Source organism: Panthera tigris, chromosome E1 (genome assembly GCF_018350195.1).
Source record: "Panthera tigris isolate Pti1 chromosome E1, P.tigris_Pti1_mat1.1, whole genome shotgun sequence".
In the NCBI taxonomy this organism is placed as follows: domain Eukaryota; kingdom Metazoa; phylum Chordata; class Mammalia; order Carnivora; family Felidae; genus Panthera; species Panthera tigris.
This window is the reverse complement of record NC_056673.1, coordinates 36,395,791-36,415,028: the sequence shown is the minus strand read 5'-3', so window position 1 is coordinate 36,415,028 and position 19,238 is coordinate 36,395,791. Positions and strand designations below refer to the sequence as shown.

Below are 19,238 nucleotides of genomic sequence, written 5' to 3'. Positions count from 1 at the left end.
TCAGAAAACAGAAGAGAGCAAATTGGAGAGGCACAAACACAGAGAATGGAACAAGCCTGCAGAATTTCCAAAATAGAGAGATTATCCTGCATCCCGCCTTCAAGCCCCAAGGGAGAGATGTCCTCACAGGCTGGCACTTTCCCTCCACTTTTCCTCCAGATGCTGCCTTCCGAGCTGAATCCTTCCCTTCCCACCTGGCCCGGGGTCATCTTGACCAGGCCAGCCGGACTGGGGCCTGCGAGATCCCTTTCCTCCCTGGGCACCTTCATCCCTACCCCACAGGGCTCCGAGGTCAGGGATCGCTACAATCAAAGACAGCGTCAAGGCTCAGAGGCCGAAACCAGGGCCACCGCTACGTGGGCTCAGCCCGTAACCACGCGGACTGCAAGGCCAGAGCCCGGCCGGGCAGCCTGGGAGCCTCTTCCCCCCCGGGGAAGAGAAGCTAGAAGAAGCTGCAGCGAGTGCATCTTCCTCTTCAAGTGGAAATGTGGGGAGAGAAGAGACAGGACAGAAGACGCCTGAAACAGGGAAACGGAGAAAAAAAGGTGGAGAAGAGATTAAAACTTGGAAAGGTGGTGACATGCCAGGTGCGACCGGTCCCCAATCGCTCCCAAGTCCAGTCCTCTCCCGTCTCCTAAATCCCCCACATCCTCTGGGAGCCCGAAATCTGGGTCTCAGTGAATTCACCAAAAGGAAGAACGAAAAATCCGAAAATCAGCCTAAACCTGTCGGCAGGCGCGTCCCCGGCCCAAGCCGCCGCGGAGGTGGCGGCAGCGCGGCCCGCGGCGCGTAATGTATGCGGCAGCGGCTCCAGCGGCTCGGAGCCCCAAGCAGGCCGGCGCTTCGGCCCCGTCTGCTGACCTCTGCGTGATCCCGGACTCTATGAATTATTGATGAGATATGAGCGTTGATTTCCCCTTTCAGGATGCAAACTCCATTATATTGTTAAAATGGCGATTTAATCGTTGAGAATAGCTTTGGTGTGGGTTTTTTCCCCCAACTCATTTGCGCCTCCTTCCTTTTCATTTAACTGTCTTAATTAAATCCTTTAACAGATTTTAATCACTTTTTGGAGGGAGGGGGAAGACGAAGGGGAAGGCCATCACCACCACCACCACCACCACCACCACCACCAAACACTAAAAACCAAACAAGCCCCCGAACCATAAAAAAGCTTCTACCTGGAGGAAGTTGGAAGGAAGGTGGGGAGGAGGCGTGAAGCCCTCTAGAAAGGTCGTGCTGCGAACATCCACCAAAGGATCCATCCCTTGGAGGGCTGGGGCAGCCTACCTCTGACAAGGAAGAGTCAGGCCTGAGGGGTGTTTAATTCCACCCCTGAGAATATTTGTGTGTGGATTCTGACTGTGGGGAGGAAGGCACGCTTGCCCCTGCTGAGAAGTGCGGGGGACATCAAGCTTGGGGGAAGGCCACAAGATTCTGGTGGAGAAGGACTCTCCAATCTGGGCCCTGGGGACACTTAGGGAGAAATGTCCATTTTCCTTAAGGGGCCCCTATTTCTCCCCTCCTCCTCCTCCCCAAGCAGCTCAGTTTCCAGGCCGGTGTCTGGGTTAATTAATATGGATGTGTAACAGCGCTGCAGCAATCGATAAATCCTGCTGTGGGCAGATCCCAGCCTCGAAATCTGATTACTTCTAGAAACTCCAAAAATGGAGAGAGTGACCCTAAAGCATGGGAGGGGTTCTCCCTAGCTCTGTCCTCCTTGGTCGATCCAGTTGGTCCCCAAGCTGAAAAGCCCATGCAGGGAGAGCCTTCTCCTCACTGCCCTGGAAGGGGTTGAGTTTGGGAGAGCGGTCTGTTTTCTCTCTTGCTCCAAATCCTTGGCTTCTGCCCCAGCATTCAGACCCCAGGGATAAAGGAACCGGGCCAGGGAAAGGAGCTTCTCCTTGGATCTTGCCCCCACACCCTGTCCCCACCACCCCCAGGGAATACATTCTCACAGCCAGGGAAGGGTTAAGTGTCCGTGCTGCAGTTATGGAGAGGAAGCCGCCGATGAAATATGGGCGCTAAGAACTCCAGGGCCGGCTGGCTTTCCTGTTTACACTTCTTTATACTTCCTCCCGCCCCGTGGCGCAGAGAAACAAACCAAAACAAAACAAAATAACCAAATAAAACAAAACAAAAAAAAATCAAAATCAAATTGTCTGCAGAGTGCTGGTCAGGCTGGCCTTGGGGGGAAAAGGGCAACTGCGGCCTCAATCCCTGGCTGCCTCCTCCGCCCTGCCCGGGGTTGAGGGTGCTGGGCAGTTGCAAGGATGGGCGTAAGGGTCTGGCCAGAGGGTACCAGCCTGTAGCTCACAAGGTTGAGGCCTGGGCTCAGCCGGGGAGGGGAAGCAAGTGGGTGAGAAGGGAGAGAAGAGTCCTCCAGACTGGGGAACAGCTTTCCCAAAGAACATCTTGGAGGGAAGGGCAGGGCGGGGGGGGGGGGGGCAGTGAGAGGGGGGGCTATAGCAAAGGAGAAGAAGCTCCTTGCACCAGAAACCCCTTCCCACCTCTCACCCCCTCCCCCAACACGTCCTTGTTGGGTTTTAAGGGAGACCATTGCCCAGACAACCTAAAGTAGAGAAGAGGAAAACCCAGCCGGAGGGTCTTCAGGAGCCGCTTAGAGGAGGAGACCAGACCCTTCAAGGGTTTTGGCCTCCAGGGAGGAAGTGGGCACCCCCGCCTCGGGCTTCTTTTTGCCATTCCGGAAAATCTGTCTAGATACGCCCAGCAGATGTCCCTGGGACACCAGCCCCACACATTTCTTTATCAGAGTTTGCAGAGCTGACATGGAAGGGGGCAAAAAAAAAAAATCTTCAAGGCAGGCCTGGTGGTCTGGGGTTTCTGAGAGAAGGAGGCTGCGTTTCTGAGAGAGGGAGGCCAGGGCACATGGCAATGGGGTTTCCCAGGAGGCCCCAGGTCAGATTCTGCCCCTGCTGCACTCTTCCTCTGCACCTTACTCAACTCATTTGCCTTGTCCAGAGTGGGAGCGTGGGGAAGCTATGCCTCCAAAATATATTGGTATCTTAAAGGATGCTGAGGATCCTTTGGGAACTGACCAGAGTCTCCTTTCCAAGGGGTACCAATGCCTCATCATTCTTGGGGAGATTCATCTTCAAATCAGGGTGAGGACACCAAGCTCTCTGTCCTCTTTGCTCTCAAACCTGTGAAGGCTCTCCTAAGTCAGGCCTGGGCAGGGACCAGAAAGCTCAGGGAACAGAGAGTGGCTGCAGGGAAGAGAGGAGAGAGGCAGAGGGCAGGCATCCTTTAATGGGAAATGAAGGGAATCTTGTGGCCCTCTCCTTGTCCCAAAGATCAGAAGCCCCTTAAGGCGCCACATGTCCAATTTGAGGAACTATCCACAGGAGTTGATAAGCTGGCAGGCCGGCAAAAACAGGAGTAACAGGGTGGCAGACCCCATGGATCTTAAAAGGGGGGGGGGATGGTGGTCAGTTTGGTGGAGAGGAGGCCTCTGGTTTTTAGAAGAGGGTGACTTACCCTTAGAAAATAACAGGCCCCCTGGGGGTCAAATGATGAAATCCCTCTGGTTTGTGGTACCACAAAACAAAGGGGCTTTTAAGGGTCTGGTGGAGAGAAAAGAAGAAGGCGAGAGAGGAGAGGAAAGAGAGAACCTCTGATTTTTCTCTCCCAGCTCCTGCGTCCCTTCTTTCCACACCCACCCCCCACAGTTGGGGTCTGTGTTCTGGAGCAAGTTTTATTTATGGAGGGACTGCCAGGGATCTGCTTCAACATCTAACTCCTCCAGGCAAGGGAAGAAGCGCTCCCCTTCCCCCCCCCCCACTCCTGGCCAGGAATTAGGTTTGGAATTTGAGGGGATTGTGCCCCTCTGACCCTACTTAGAGCCAAGCAGAAGGGTCGGCTTGGAATTAACAGGCTGAAGCTGGGTGCAGAAGTGCCGCGCTCCCCATCCTGAGTAACCCCCTCCAACAGGCCTTGGAGAAAGGGCAGGGACCCCCTTTCATACGGTTCAAAAATCTGAAAGCCAAAGAGAGCCCCAGTGCAAGGCAGCCCCCAGCAGCTGCGCTAGCCTTCCGGGTGCTTTTTCTCAGCTCAGATGTATCCAGATAAAAGTGCCCAGCCGCGCGCGCCCCCACACACCCCTGACAAATGAATGTCATAAAGTTTCTTTCCTGGGGGTGGGGAGATGTCTGTCTGAAGATATCCAGCAGTGAAGTGCCCCCCCCCACAAGGGGCCCTTGCTTCAGTAATACACACCCTTCCCTCTTGCCCCCTAAATTTCCAAGGGCACCGAAGGAGCCCCCACGAGCCCCTTTCCCCACAAAGAGTCAGACACTCCTGCGAATACAAACCAGGCACCCCAACCGCTGAGGCCTTATGGAACCGAGTGCCCCCACTTCAGACACCCAGCCTGTCAGGACTCGGTGCAAAACGCAGACTACATTTCCCCCACTTTATCATCTCACAGCCCTGCGGCCGGAGGCAAGATTTCCTTCCCCAGTTCCAAGCCCCAAAATTGCGAGGGGAGAAAGCGAAAGCTGGAAGCCACTTACCGCGGGAGCGCCGGGGGCCTGGGCTGCCGCCACCGCCTTCTGGGCTGGGAGAGCGCTCACCTACCTCTGCCCCCTTCCCCACCACAGCGAGCAGTTAAAGTGTCACTTAACATTCTGGAGAATGTGAAATATACCGCGCGGTGTCAACTCCCCAAAACCATAAAACTAACTTTATGGACCTCACGTGACTTTCTCGAGCCAGTGAGGGGTATCTGTCTGACTTCTCGGCGATTTTTACGATCTAACTTCGAGATAAAACCCCTATCCATTTGACATCTAAATGTCATAGCGACTTTTGGGATAGTTTGCTATGGACAAAGGGGGACAAAGTCAAGGGGTGAGGGGGAAGGAGGGCCCAGTAGAGCCTCTACGACCCTTGGCTGCCTCCTCACCAGTTCCCCCTCCCCCCCCAAGTCCTGTAAGAAGTTGGGCCAAGCTGGAAGGGATTGACCGGGTAAGTGTCCAGACTTGACTCTTGTACTCAGGGTGGAGGCGGACTTGGATGGAGGAAGACTGGGCCCTAACCCTGGGCCACTCGGGCTGGCAGGGGAACAGGGGTCTTTCAGGAGGGACCCCAACTCCTAATCAAGAAGGAAGGTCAGCTGGGCCCCTGGAGAGAGGGAGCCCTTGATAAGTATAGAGAAGACTGAGGTTGAGAGAAAACCTTTGAAATTGAGCTGATTTTTTTTTTTTTTTTTTTTTTTTTTTTTTTTTTTTTTTGGTCTTAGTGGGTGGCAGAGCTGAATTGGGATTTGGGCCAGGGGCCAGGGGATCTGAGCAGGCCTGTACCACTCCCAAAAGGCCAGGAGCCTCCTAACAGGACTTAGGCCTAAACTGCTTTCCCTGAAGAGGTTTCTAGAGGCTTTTCTGGCTGGCTGGTGGAAGGCCAGGGTAGAGTCCAGCTCGGCCTTTCCCTTACCCCAGCCCCGTGTGGGATTTCTGGGCCTCCCAGTCCCCCAGACGGGGGAAAGCCTATCCCTTGGCCCAAGTACCGCTGACCAAGCCAGGGATGTAGGTGGCTAAGAGAGGCTGCTGGCAAGCACCCTGCTTTCCCTTCCCTACACCCCAGATCTGTCAAGAATGGTCTAGGGTGTGCCCGGTGATGGGAGAGGCAGGCCCCCAGAGAAAAGACAAGTGGGAGGGCAGTGGAGTAGGGGAAACATTTATTTGACTTCAAGGAAAGCTACAAACAAATACCAAAAGCGAATCACTGAGACAGGCCCGGCAAAGGCAAAGACAGATTTCACACGTAGCACAGCATCCACTCACTCACTACAAATGGTCTTAGAAGCGAACTGGGGGTGGGGGGGTGGGGAGGGGATGGGTCTGACCCAGACTATCCCCATATTTACAAGGTTTGGGCCCTCTACTCCAGACCCATGGACTCACAGAGAAATACACAAGACATTTTACACTGAGGATTATTTTTGTTTCCCTACACTCCCAGGCCAGGCCTTGTGGGGCCTACCCAGGCGGCAGGAACCTTACTCTCAAGGTTTACCTTCCCTCTTCTCCATATCACCCTCTTTGGCCCTCCCTGCCCCCTTCCCACCCCAGGACCAAGCCACTGGGAGACTTGGGCCTGGGGAGTGGGGAGGGAGGAGGAGGAGGGTGGAAAGAGACAGTCATGGACTCCATCGCGGAGGCCAGCTCAGCTGGGCCAGGGCGCTGCGGCACTACCCCACCTCAACTGCTGCCCCTTAGAGAAGTTTCAAGCTGAAACTCAAAATACAGCGATCATCCTTTTATAAATAAGTTAGAAGAACACAGATGGGGAGGGGAAAGTTCACATTAAACATGCGAGTTTCTTTCTTTCCTGGGGGAAGGAGTGCAACCACAGACACGAACATTCAGAAATACTGGCGGATTTGGGGTGAGTGGAGGGGCGTGGGGAGCATGGAGGGAAAATAATAATAATAATTATTATTAACAATAATAACAAGATTAACCAGTCCAGGAGAGAGGGAGCCACAGGAAGACCTAAGACCGAACGAAAAATCGTAACACAAGGCCGGGGCGAGGCAGGCTCGTGGGAACCGGTCCCCAGCGGGCAGTGGCAGCGCAGGGAGGCTTGGAGGGGCCAGGGCTGGGGGCGGCAAGGGCTCTTGGGCCACCCAGGGCTCCTCCCGGCGGGCTCAGGGCTGGAAGGCGCTGCCGGCTGTAGCCAGGCTCATACTTTTCAGTTTGTTGTCTTTCTTCCACTTCATGCGCCGGTTCTGGAACCAGATCTTGATCTGGCGCTCGGACAGGCAGAGCGCGTGGGCGATCTCGATGCGCCGCCGCCGCGTCAGGTAGCGGTTGAAGTGGAACTCCTTCTCCAGCTCTAGGGTCTGGTAGCGGGTGTACGCGGTCCGGGCCCTTTTCCCGTCCGGCCCGGTCATATCTGGAGCAGACAGAGTAGAGCCGCGAGGCAATGTTATTCCGGTTAAGGGAGGGGGGCACTGGATGGGAGAGGGGCGTGGAGCAGGACCCAGGCGTCCCTGGCACCCAGCTCGCCGCAGCTCCAATCCTCCCCACTCCAGACGCCCGCATCCGAGCTCGCTTCTGCACCCCCTTCTCCTGCAGCCCCCACTTCTGCCGGCAGTGAATGCGCCCGGCTTTGTCTCTTGCTCCCTCCCTGTGCCTCACCCTTCGCTGGGCTCAGGCGGCCGCTCGCCCCGGGAGGGAGGAGAGCGGCTGCACTTTTGCCCTGGAAAGCTCGTTTTACTGCTCGCCCCTCCTTTGCTAGCAGCAGCCTCAAAATTTCGGGGGTAAGCACGACCCTTCCCCACGTTACATAAACCCCATCCTTCATCCTATAGCTAGTACAGCTGGGCGAATAAAACCTTAGCCGAATCTGGAGACAAATGATTAAAAATACTCCTCCCCAGCTAAAGACCTAGACCTTCTTTGGCTCTATCCCCCGAGCTGTGAGGACCCTCTTAGAGACTTCTCCCCCCCGGAAAAAAAAATAAATCTATATTTGAGGAAAAGCCAAGCTCTCCTCGCCTCCCCCCCCCCCAACCTCCCCAAACGCAGAGAAGGAAAGCCGGGGGAAGACAAAAAAGGGAGCGAAAGCGACAATTACCATGGCTGATGTGAAGCTTCCTCATCCAGGGGAATATCTGCGGAGTCTGCCCCTCGGGCGCGGCTGTGGAGGTGGCCATGGGCTCTGGCTGTGCCCGAGCTAGGCTCGGGCTGCTTAGCTGGCTCGCCGCTTCCTCAGGCTCCGAGGATGCGCTGGCCTCGTCTATTTCGGTGAAATTGGCGCTGGAGCTGGCCGGGGTCGCCTGGTCGGAGGGGGACGAAGCAGAGGGCTTGGCGCTGTGGCTGTCGCCGTTGGTGCAGGGCAGGGACTCGGGCGAGGACAGGGAGCAGCTCGACGCCGCCTGCCTGAAGCGGGGCTCCTGGGCGGGCGCGGGGAAGGCGCGAGAGCTCTCGCCCACCGCCCCAAAGTGGCTGGAGGAGGCCGAGGAGCGGTTGACGCTGAGGTCCATCCCATTGTAATTGTAGCCGTAAGAGCCGGTGTGCATGGCAGCGGGATCCCTGTAAGAGCCGCTCAGAGAGCTGCCACTGCCATAATTTAGCAACTGATAGTCCGGGCCATTTGGATAACGCCCCGAGAAGGAGTTTACAAAGTACGAGCTCATTTGGGTGATTTTGGAGGGCTTGATTTGTGGATCGTGGTCGTTATAACCCTGTGCTTCACGATTTATGATGTATTAATGAATTATAGCGATGCACTGTACTTCGTTTTGCTATGTATGCGGCCAAATATGGGGGGGGGGGTTGGAAGGGGGATGGGGGGGCGTTAGAGAATCACGTGCTTTTGTTGACCAGTCGTAAATTCTCGCTGATGACCTCAAGAGGTAATTCATGCTCTATGGTTACAAATAATGACGATCCGAGAATCGTTAGGGCCGATTCAATGCGAGCCTCCGAGAGAGGGGGAAAAAAGGAGAAGGGGGAGAAACCGGGAGAAGGTTGGCGGCGGCCTCTGAGCAGAGCGCGCCACCTCCCGGCGATCGGCGGGAGCGCGGGCCGCAGACTGCCATGGCGGCGACCGCTGCCTCCCTGCTGGCTCCCTGCAAACGCCGGGCGAGAAAAGAAACCTGGGCCAGGCTCACCCGCAGAGTTGAGTCTTTTAGAGGAGGGACCCAGTTGAGCCTTTACCCACTTTCTTGGAAGTGGTGTTAGACTACTGGTGTCCTTCTCCTTGTCATCATCATTATTATTATTTTCACTCTGGATGAGATGATCAAAAACTGAGTCGCTTTTCCCTTATGTGGGCTTTGCAAGTCTCCGAGTTGGGGAAGGAAATGGTGGGGGGAGGGTTGGAAGATGTGTGAAAAACAATTATTGCAATGCGTTTCCCCCTGAGTTCAGCCCGGCCTGCTTCCTGCCTGGACTGCTGTGGCCCATGCATAGCGTCCAGGCGGAGCTGGCAGGGCTGGGCCGAGGGTTCCACGGAGAAGCTTTCACTTCTGTGCCCTTTAGAAGTTTGGAATCCTCCTCCTGACTTCCTCTTCATCCTTAGCCCAGGCCCGGAAAATGGCAAAGCAGGACAGGGACCCCAGAGGAGGAACAGGGCTGGGGCTAAGCGGCCTAGTTTAGGGGAAAACAGCAGCAGAGTAGGTGCCTGGGGTTTGGGGTTCTGAGAGTTTGGGATGAAGGCAAGACCCTTCCACCAGATGCCCGCTATTGCATTGGGAGGCCCCACTGAAGGCCCCTTGCTGGCATCTGGGTAGTTTCAGAGTGTGCTCCGAGGCCCACATCTTCCCTGGAAAGGGGTTCCGAGGACCAGCGGCGCCTTGCTGAGCACGCTGGGCGGCCAAAGACCGCCGCAGCTGGGCTCCTTCTGCCGGATGGCTATTTTCTTTAAAAATAAAAAAGCGAGAGAGAGGGAAGAGGAAGAAAGGAAAACAGTGTCCGCAGATTGCTGCCTGGGTGAGGGTGGGGGTGGGGAGAGAATGGGTCGTTTTTTTGGTTGAGGGCATGAGACCAAAATGCCCCATCACCTGGCCTCCTGCCCTCAAGTGTCCAAGGAGCAGGGGAAAGTCGTGCCCTCCACCCCGCGCCCGCCGGCGCCTTCAAATTCCCCTACTTGTCGATGAGCTCCTGCTTGAGGCAGGAAGGGGCGCCTGGAGCCTTGAGCTGCGCGCGGAGAGATACCCGGTGGCCCCGATTTTAGTCTCCAGAGGCACGGGCCGGGAGACGAGGGCCAAGGCGGGAGGAGATCAGGCCATGTGGACAGGCCAAAGGCTACCGGCTTTGCGATCGTGAGGACAGCAAGGCGCTGCTGAGGCGCCAGACCCTCCTGGCTGTCTCTGCAGGGGCTCCGGGCTCGGGGCCTCGGTCGTCCCTCGTGTCACGGACAAACGAGGAAAAGCTAGAGAATAAGAGGGAAACGGCCCTTCTCCGTCCCCCAAGTGTGCACCAGGAGAGGCTGTTCGGAGCCTCAGCACTGGCGAGGCGAGGCGAGGCGCGGCGCGGGAGCCTGGGCGGGACCGCTCCAGCCTTTATCTCAACTGTAACTTCCGAGTCGTGTCGGGCCCGCTGGGGCCGACCAGGGCTCCAGCCTTTGCTGCGGAGTTTCCGGCACTGGGACGATGGGGTGGCCTTGGGGGTGGGGGAGTGGCAGGGGAGGAGCAGAGGTGACCGAGCGGCGAGTTTTAACGTCTTTATTATTATTATCATCATCATTATTAATAATATTAATATTATTACCGAAGTATTTCACGTCCAGAGCTAAGACAAGACTACAAACACAACACATAGAAAATTAATAAAATAGAACTTTGTTTTCTTCTGAGGCTCCTCTTCTTACTTCTAGGTAGTATGTGCTCCTTCCAGTGGCTTTAAGGAGGGGGTGGGAGAGAGGTCTGGGGTCAGGGAGTCTTCGAGGCCCCCGCTGAGGGGACTGCGAATCTACCATTGAACCGTGCACCGGGGACATGGACGAAATGAGACGCGACACGGACAAGAGCATTTTGCTCTGCTTCCAGGAAACATCAAGTGAGTCCGGTCCTCAGTTCTCACAGGGGAGCCTGATGGGGCTGAAGCGGGTCCCGCAGGGATGGAGGGGGCGCTCAGGGTGCTGGGTGGGCTCAGGCGGCAGGGCCTCCCAGCACCCAATGAGAGCTCTGCGGGCGGGGGCGTCCAAAGAGCGCTGGGCCCCCCCGCACGTGTCGTGCGCTAGAGAGCAGGTCCCCCGGGTCCCCCGCCCGCAGAGCCTTCTCGGGGGCTCTCCGAGGCCCTCGGCTCCCCACAGGCCGCTCCCTTCGCGTCCCCCCTCCCTTTCCAACGCCTTCACTCCGCTGGTTTTTCTTCCTCCTCCTCGGCACTGAGCTGAGACGCGCTGAGCAGTTTGCTCTCCTTTTTCCACTTCATGCGCCGGTTCTGGAACCAGATCTTGATCTGCCGCTCGGTCAGGCACAGGGCGTGCGCGATCTCGATGCGCCGCCGCCGCGTCAGGTAGCGATTGTAGTGAAACTCTTTCTCCAGCTCCAGCGTCTGGTAGCGCGTGTAGGTCTGGCGGCCGCGTCGGCCGCTGGGCCCAAAGGAGGAACCTGTTACGCAGAGAGAAGATGCTGAGGCCTGGGGTCAGTGGGGCCAGAACCCCCTCCCCCACTCGACCCTCAGACATGGACTCTAGCCTGTCCCGGGATGCCCTCCGCTCTCCGAGAGTTCCCTGCTCCCCCCGCCCCCCTCTTTCACTCCTCCAGCGCCCCCTCCAGATTCCCTCCGGGTCTCCCAGGCCTGTGCCTCTGGTCTAGACTCCAGGTGGGGGATGGGAGGAGGGCTTAAAATCCCACCTGAGCCGAGGGGGAGGGGCTGGGGAAGCACTGGCCAGGTGTGTTTCTTCCTAGCCTCATCTTTTCTTTCCATCTGGCTCCCCCACCACCCTGTGATAGATTCCAGCCCTTAATCCGTAATGACGTGGATCGATCCATAGTCGGCATTAACGGCTCCTCACTTTCGTGTCCCGCTAATGGACATCAATTTGGGACTTCAGGCCGACAAATAATCCAACCTGAGACCCAGGCGCCTGCTTCTCCTTCTCTCCCCCTCCGCCTGCCTGCGCCTGCTCCCTCTCCCTTTCTTCCCCTTATGCGCCCTCCCTCCTCTGACTACCACCCCTTTCCTGGTGCCTCCTCCTTCCCCAGCCCCGGACCCCCAGGGAAACACAGTCCGGGACAGACTCAACTCTCCCTCGCCAGCGTCACGCCGCCCCCCTTCCTATGACGCACTCCGTTTTTAATGGAACCGTGTTCGGGTGGGGGACCCGACCAGGGCTGGGGGCACGAGGGAAAGCCACGCCAGTGGCTGTGGCCCCTGCCCCCTCCCCTGCCCCGGAATCCGGCTCTGGCGTGGCGCTCCGGGAGAGCCCACTCGCTCCCCCTGGCTCCCAGTGCAGCTGGGACTTTGCAAACTTTGTAACTCCTGAGGGCCAGAGGACAGAGCGGGAGACCCGGGGCAGGCGCCCAGTCCTCCCTTAGCTCCTAACTGAGATGCCCACCCAGCACCCCGGGGGGGGGGGCGGGAAGGAGGTGGGGGCGCTACTTCTGTCCCCGGGGGTGGGGGCCCGCGGGGGTCGGGGCGGCCGCGGGAGGGCTCACTCACTGTTGCACGAATTCATCCGCTGCATCCACGGGTAGACCGGGGTGGAGCACTTCTGCTCCTCCGCCTCGCCGAACACGCTCTTGTCCTGCGCACAGTCTGACTTCCGCGGCTCAGGGTGGAACCGGGGCGGCTCTTCGGCGCCCGAGAGCGCGCAGGCCGACTCCTTCTCGCGGTAGAAGGCCGGCGCCGGCCCGTAGTCGCAGGGCGCCGCTCGGCCGTAGCCGCCGCCAGCGGGCGGGTAATAGGAGGAAGCGGCAAAGCCCTTGTCCTGGCCGGGCCCGGGCCCGTAGGGCGCGGGGTAGTGCCTCAGCGGGTCCGCATAGCCCGACGAGTAGAGCGGTAGCTGGCCCAGGAAGGACTCCTGCCCGCTGGCCAGAGTGACGGGGAAGGTGGAGTTCACGAAATAGGAACTCATTGGGAGGGGAGGCGCGCTCGGCCGCTGCTGCTCCGCCGGGTTTATGATTTGTTGTGTTTTATAGTCCGAGCGCCGCGCCTATTAGTAGTATATCTGAGATTGGGTTTTAGCTGAGGGGGGATGGCGAGGTGCCAGTGAGGGCCAGAAGGAAATACAACCATCTGATCCAACACTGACCAATGGCAGAGGCAGGAATTGTCAAATAGCACCCAGGAGGAGCGCAGCCCGCGCGAGGGACCCGCGCACAAACCTATCAACCTTTTTTTTTTCCCTCCTTCTTCTCCTTCTCCTCTCTCTCTCTCTCTCTCTCTCTCTCTCCCCGACAACACAACGCGTCCTGTTCCACCTACGTAGGATCTGCGAAAGAGGCGTCTGTGCCTTGGAGGGAGGAGGGAGCATTTGGATTGAGACCACCCCATCCCCCAGTGATTAAATAAATATATCCCTCCCCTCCCCACGCAGGATAGGAAAAAGTTAATTGTGTTTTCAGAAAAGTTAACCCCTGCCTTGCTTGAGCCCCGTTCCCTCAAGGGAAGGGTGGGTAAATGTCCCCCGAATGAATCTCCGCGTGGTGAGGAGAGAACTAAAGGAAAAGGTTTGTTTCTAGGGTCTTGTGTAGGTAGAAAAGGAGAAGAGTTCACTGTTTAGCATCGCTTTCAGAAAGAGAGGCGAAGAAGACGAAGCACTCTCCTTCCCAGGTGAAAACTGTTTTTCCTGCTTCTCAGGTCTACTCTGTCTCCTCCAAGCCTGGGTTTATTATTCTCGCTTCTTCACAATTCTTATGGTCTGAAGGGCAGGCCAGAGCCCAGAGGACCCAGAAGTCTGGGAAATAGGAGGGTCTGAGCCCAAGGTTCTCCCTCCGGCTCTGTGGCTAGGTTAAGCTAAGCGAGGCTAGGAGCTTCTTGGAAGGCTGCTGCCCAAGACGTCCTGCCTGGTTCCAGCATCTGCTGCTTGCTCTTGGAATGGGAAGGGGCACTGGGGAAAGGGAATAGCCTTCTCTTCACTTGTGGGATAGGGAGAGGAAGAGGAAGGGACATCCCCCAGCCTAGGTTCCCCTGATCCCTACCCTGCCTGCAACCCTCACTCCACCCCCACCCCCTACCCCCCAAATCATTAGAATATCCCGGGCTACAGATTCTTAAGAATCAAAGATATCTCAGTACGTCTGGGTACAGGGAAGAAATTGTTCCCCCTCCAATTCTGGGTCCTCAAAACTGCCTAATATTTGAGGCAATCAGAGACAGCCGGGAAGAGAGGGGACCTTGCTCCTTTTCCAGGTCTCTCCAGAAGCTGGAAGGTCTCTTTAAAATGATTTTTTTTCCCCAAGACTCGGTTTGGGCTTAGTTTTATAAGGAGGGAGAGGTGTTCAGGTCCTCCTGGGGACTCAGCAGGCAGCTTACAACTATCAGCCCGAATCCCCTCTCCAGAGGCTCACCACCCTTCTGTCAGACTCTCAGTGTCTCTCCAGTCCCTCCCACATCTCATATTTGTATCACCAGCTTTGCTGCTGCACAGGCTTGAGTGTGAGAAAGAGTGCTCATCTCTGTTTCTCTCTCTCTCTCTCTCTCTCTCTCTCTCTCTCTCTCTCTCATCTAAGGAAAATGAGCCTTGAAGCCAGGCTGGAAGACTGAATCACAATATGTTTTCAACATTCTAACTATGCACATGGAAGCCAGGCACTAAAGGTCGATAATGTTCAGACCTGAGTTCAGGAATGAGTCAGGATGGGTGACAAAATCTGATGATGAAGGGGCCAGCTGACTGTGTGCTGTCTCATGCTCTGGGTTCCTTTTTGTGGGCCAGGTTTGCCCACAAAAGATGGCACAAGATACTAGGGAAAGTGGTTGGGATACTAGGGAAAGGGCTGCGCTTGGTGACCAAAAGCGGGAAATTGGTTGGTTGCACAGTGGCCTACAAGGATCCCGGAACTCGGGAACACTTCTAGGCTATACCTTCATGGCCACATAGTGATCCCTGGATGTCCCACCAATCACTTCCTAGCCCAACTTGGGTGGGGGGGTGGGAAGGGGGTTATCAAAATTTAAGAAAATAAACTCAAGTCTTCTAATGATGAAGAATCCTAAGTGCCCCCAATCTAGCTGTGATTGGGCCAACTCCTAGAGAGGAACAGGGAACATTTGGGCTGGGGGAGCAAGGTCAGGAGGGTGCCTGTATGCACCTCCCTCCTCCTTGCCACTGAGGCTAGGCCTTGGGCCATATCTGTCCTGCCTCCTCCCTGGTCACAGTGTCCCCTTCCTAGAAATGGACAATGTGGGCTTTGCTGTGGAGTCGGGACTAAGTAGGATGCTGTAAGACAGGGAGACTTCCCTGATACAGAAGCATGAAAATAATCTCCTTATCCTTAGAGCCACAGCCCCAAATTAACCTCACCTCTGCAGGTTGCCTGTCACGAGATGGAGCCCGAAGCAGGGCCTGGGCGCCTGGAGTCCGGCATGAAAAGAAATAGCGCCTCATCGCTCTTATCTAAGCCCAGAGGTATTTATGAGCGTTTATTCGTCTGATCCGTTTGTTTGGGAGAAAGAGCAGACAGGGCCCGGCCAGAGGCCGCCTGGTCTCTGGAGCCAGATCTCTACGAATCTGTCTGTGGTTCGGTCCACTGCCGTCTGTCTGTCTCCAAGGGGGAATATGTAAATACCCAGCAGGCACAGCCGTCTGCCAGTCTGGGGTGTCTCTCCCAGCCTCATTGAGGAAGTATGTATATAGAGAGATGGATATAAATGTGTACCAAGTCTTGACTACGCAACAGAAGGATTGTACAGAAACCCCACAGGCAGAATTTATAATTGTAATATTCTATGCTGTAGATCCGAGCTCCTCTGGATGCGCACGCATTTTCATTTCCCAGGGAAATGTCCGAGTTGTGCTCAGCAACTGAGTAAAATTCTCCTGCACCGGTAACCTCAGGGAGGGGTTTTTGCCTGTATGTGTACGGAGGAGAGGAGGATTGAGACACTGTCCAAGTTTCCCATTTCTTCACAGCTACAAAGCTCCCCCCACCTCCGGCTCATTGGGTTGTGGACATCTTCCCCCAGCCCACTCCCAATTCTGGCTGGGATGGAGCGAATGAAAATAACTCGACTCAATTCTTCCCCTAGACTCTGTGGTTCTCTGAATTTGGGAAACATAAATGTTCCCAGAGGGAGTTCCCAACCTAGGGGAGCTGTTTACCAGGGATATTGCCTTAAAATTAGGCCGCCCAAAGCGCCGGTACAAAGACCTCATTTCCATTATGCAAATGAACGGCACCGTCTCTGATCTTGGGGGGTGGGATGGGCGGTGACGCTCAGCTCACTCTCCCTGTTCCCGGCACCCAGGTCCACGGGCACCCCAGGAGCCCCAAAGTGTTTCAACCCCCTGTACCAGCCACCTTCCCTCCCTACCTGTCCTTCGGATTGCCCACAAGAAAGAGGGGCCCGAGACTTTCCGGGCAGGCTCCCTCAGGGCCTCCGCACTGGGCCGGGCCTTCTGGCCTCGGAAAGTCACTCTTTCTGCCCAAAAGCTGAAAGGGCAGCTCTCCTGTGGTCCAGACTCTGGAGGCGCCACAGCCGCTGGGTTTGCCCCCCAGCACCGCCGGCCCCCCTCCACCTCGGCAGTTCTGGCCCAGACCCTAGTAACACCTCGGCCTGCCTGGCACCGCAGGCAATTTCCTGGAGCCCCCGCCCAGGAACTGGGGCCACAGCACCTTGAAAGGAGCGGCCAGAGCTTCCTCCTGCGGCTTGAAAGCCCGAGCTAATCAGTAACCCGTGAGACAGGGGCCAATATTCAAACTCGGCAGCGGAGGCCCCGTACCCCTGCCCTCGCCACCCCCTTCTGGGAGAGCAGTCGGGTTAAGCGGGTGTGAGGGGTCCTGCAGGAACGGAAATCACAATGGTCTGGTTCCTTAATGATTGATCCCTGCTCCCACTCCCAATTTTTACCCAAAGCATGTTTGTGTCGATTTTGCTTGAAACGGTCGAGAATGGGGGAGGGGACCCACACTCACTTGCAGACACCAACAGTTTCCAGAAAATTCGGCTCAATTCCTTCACCACGGACTCACCGGCCAACCCGGAGAACACAGACCCGGTCTGTCTTTAGACAGCCGAGTGGAACTGCGGGACCGGCGCCTCCCCTGCTGGCCCCCTCCTTTGGCCGAAAAGAAAACCAAATAAACCTTGAACAGCCTTGGCCTCGCATCTCCCGAGCGGCCCGGATGATCCCCTCTGTAGCCTTGGAGGGGTAGGAGGGTGAGGACTCTCGACTCTGATCCCCCAACCCTTTGGTTCAGGGCCCCCTGCCCGCGGGATGCAGTATTAGTCCTTTTTAAATATGTCCTAGAAAAAGCCGCTTTCCCAGCCAGCCGCTGGGTTTGGAGCTGGAATGGGGCGGGCCAGGAGGAAGGGACACTAGTTCTCTAATCCACACGCGGAATGGCGGGTACCAGGATCCAGCGGAAAGCGACAATCTGGGCCCGAAGTCCCCGCAACCCGCCGAACCTGAGCAGCAGGGGCTCCGGGCGTCGCGCACGGTTCAGGCAGTGTCGCCCGGCTTGCGGCGCCGAAGCCGCATGTCTCCGAACGGACGGTAGATGGCAGCAAACCGCATAATTTGGGTCAGAGCAAACTGTCTAAGGGATGATTTATAACCACACCAAGACTACAGGAGAAAAAGACCTTCAGTCTGGATGGGTTTGGGGAATTTTTCCTTTGAGAATAGGCCCTGAGTACCGTGGGTGCTGGCCGAGAACTTCTCTCGCTGTGCAGCCGAGGGTCCCTGCAGGTACCCAGTCCGGGCCTGCTTCTAGGCATCTACCTGTGCCTCCAGGGACCCCCTTCCTGCGCCACAAGTGGCCTGCATCCCTCTCTTCCCAGCTCAGGATCCAGAATGCCAATATCCCCCTACCGACCCCCATCCCCCGCGATCCCTGGGCCACCAGAGGCCCCAGGCCGAACGCTCTGCATTTGGTTTTTAAAAAGAGGAAAGCAATCACCTATTCGTGCAAACCAAACTAAATCATAGTCTCTCCTGCCCTCCACGCCCCAAACCGCTTATCTCTCCGCTGGCAGCTTCCCCAGAAGCCCTCTCACTCACTCTGTTTTTAGGTTCTCACCAGCTTTCCCGTTCTTCCACCCCACCAGCTACTTTAGGAATTTCGGTCTCCCTCCCAACGATCCTTCTCCCCCCTCCTCCCCACCCCCAGGAGGCCTGGCTGGAGAATGAAATCAGGCGCCGGAGGGACAGGACTAGCTGTCTGAGCTCAGCGCCAGGCAGCTCTCCAGTCCGGACACCATCAGGTTCCCTAACTGGGTTTTCTTTTTGATTTTCTTCTGCTGCTTCTTCTTCTTCTCTCTCTGTCCCTCCCTGTTTTGTTTTTGTTTTTGTGTACAAGCCTCAAACACAACAACACACTCCACAGCTTCTTCACAATCACCACGGTTGGATCCGGGGAAAGTTTGAGGTGCTCCCACCTGAGACACACACATGGCAGTTTCCTCCACCGAAATCCACACACCCATAAAACACAAGGAATAGAATCAATATTGCACAGACACCAACACGCTGTGACCTACCGCGTTAAAAACCACAAAACTGTCTCCCTGCAGAGCGACGCTCCCTCCTGCGGGAGTGGCGACAGACCTGGGCATTCTCAGGCTGGCTTCCTGGGGGGAGGGGGTCTCCCTCCATGTTGGTGCCTCCACCCACAGCCCTTGAATTTCAAAAATGTCTCCGTAAGGGAGATAATGAGCATTTCTCTGTGAATTGTTCTTTCTGTGTCCCTCTAGCCGCCGACTCCTCGCCCTTGCGGGCCTCTGCGGACATTCCAGGCCCTCCAGAGACCAGAACGTCCCTCGGCACCACCTCCCCTTGTGCCAATGCCGCCGGGAAACCGCCGATACCCATGCCGGGCAAGAGAACTGCGCGGGGGGCAACTGGGGGAGGCCGGAACAAGGGGGGGGGATGGTGGGAGGGGGAGGGGGCGCGCACCCACAGAGGCCATAGCGACAGGCTTCTAGGGCGCCCTGGAGCCCAGACGCCCCCATCCTCTCCTTTGCAGCCCCCTCGCTTGAGCCTCTCTTCCCAGCTTAAAAAGGCGACTTAGAGCTCGCCTCCGTGGTCCCTTTTCGGTTCCTCCTCCCGTCTTCCCTGCCTTGGCTCCCCCTCCAGGAAGCAGCCACCCCTCTCTCTCCGGCCACCGAATTTCCTGGGAAGCCTCTCTCTGAAGTGCCCAGAGGTGGGGTTCAGCCCCCGTCTTGGAGAGAGGGGGGGAGACGGAGACAAACCCAAGCCCCACCCCCTACAAAATCGATGCAAAAGAATAAGAAGAGAATTGTAGAATCTCCCTTACCTTTGTAGACCTTGGGATTTCTTTCCTCCGATTGATAGGGGTGAGGAGGAAGGAGGGGGGAAAAGCGTTCTGTTTCTTCTTCATCTTCCAGATAATATTGTCCCAACCTGAGAGCCGTCGCTTCCCCTTCTCTGACTTGGGAGAGAGGGTGTTTCGCTTTTCTGACATTTGCATAGAAAATGGAGTAAGTTCTGGCTTTGAAAAATGGTATCAGGCTGCAGTCCTGGGCAGATTGTCCATTTACCCTCCATGATGACTAAAATCCCAGATCAGCAAGCAAATCAACTTAGAAATTAAAATTATTTTTGGTTCTCTCTTTTGTGTAATTCCCACCCCTCCTTCC

The 19,238-nt window shown here is 56.4% G+C and overlaps 2 protein-coding genes across 2 annotated transcripts; both read right to left on the bottom strand.

Annotated features, from left to right (window-relative positions):
• Nucleotides 1–5,567: 5,567 nt before the first annotated feature.
• HOXB5 (homeobox B5) lies at nucleotides 5,568–8,214 on the bottom strand. The gene is made up of 2 exons (XM_007085728.3): nucleotides 7,600–8,214; nucleotides 5,568–6,915 (listed from the first exon to the last, which is right to left on the bottom strand). The coding sequence occupies exons 1-2, from the start codon at nucleotides 8,159–8,161 to the stop codon at nucleotides 6,668–6,670; spliced, it is 810 nt and encodes a 269-aa protein (XP_007085790.1). The 5' UTR covers nucleotides 8,162–8,214; the 3' UTR covers nucleotides 5,568–6,667.
• A 1,968-nt stretch (nucleotides 8,215–10,182) lies between these two features.
• HOXB6 (homeobox B6) lies at nucleotides 10,183–19,222 on the bottom strand. The gene is made up of 3 exons (XM_042966841.1): nucleotides 18,896–19,222; nucleotides 12,135–12,627; nucleotides 10,183–11,080 (listed from the first exon to the last, which is right to left on the bottom strand). Exons 1-3 carry the CDS (start codon nucleotides 19,067–19,069, stop codon nucleotides 10,821–10,823), a joined length of 927 nt encoding a protein of 308 aa, XP_042822775.1. The 5' UTR covers nucleotides 19,070–19,222; the 3' UTR covers nucleotides 10,183–10,820.
• Nucleotides 19,223–19,238: the final 16 nt, after the last annotated feature.

Bases quoted from the DNA above. Each gene is read 5' to 3' on its own strand.
- HOXB5 (XM_007085728.3), bottom strand. From the start codon at position 8,161: ATGAGCTCGTACTTTGTAAACTCCTTCTCGGGGCGTTATCCAAATGGC. The intron at 6,916-7,599 runs GTAATTGTCGCT...TGTCTGCTCCAG, and splicing joins GAAGCTTCACATCAGCCATG to ATATGACCGGGCCGGACGGG.
- HOXB6 (XM_042966841.1), bottom strand. From the start codon at position 19,069: ATGCAAATGTCAGAAAAGCGAAACACCCTCTCTCCCAAGTCAGAGAAG. The intron at 12,628-18,895 runs GTAAGGGAGATT...TACTACTAATAG, and splicing joins AAATCCCAAGGTCTACAAAG to GCGCGGCGCTCGGACTATAA. The intron at 11,081-12,134 runs GTGAGTGAGCCC...TCTGCGTAACAG, and splicing joins GCGGATGAATTCGTGCAACA to GTTCCTCCTTTGGGCCCAGC.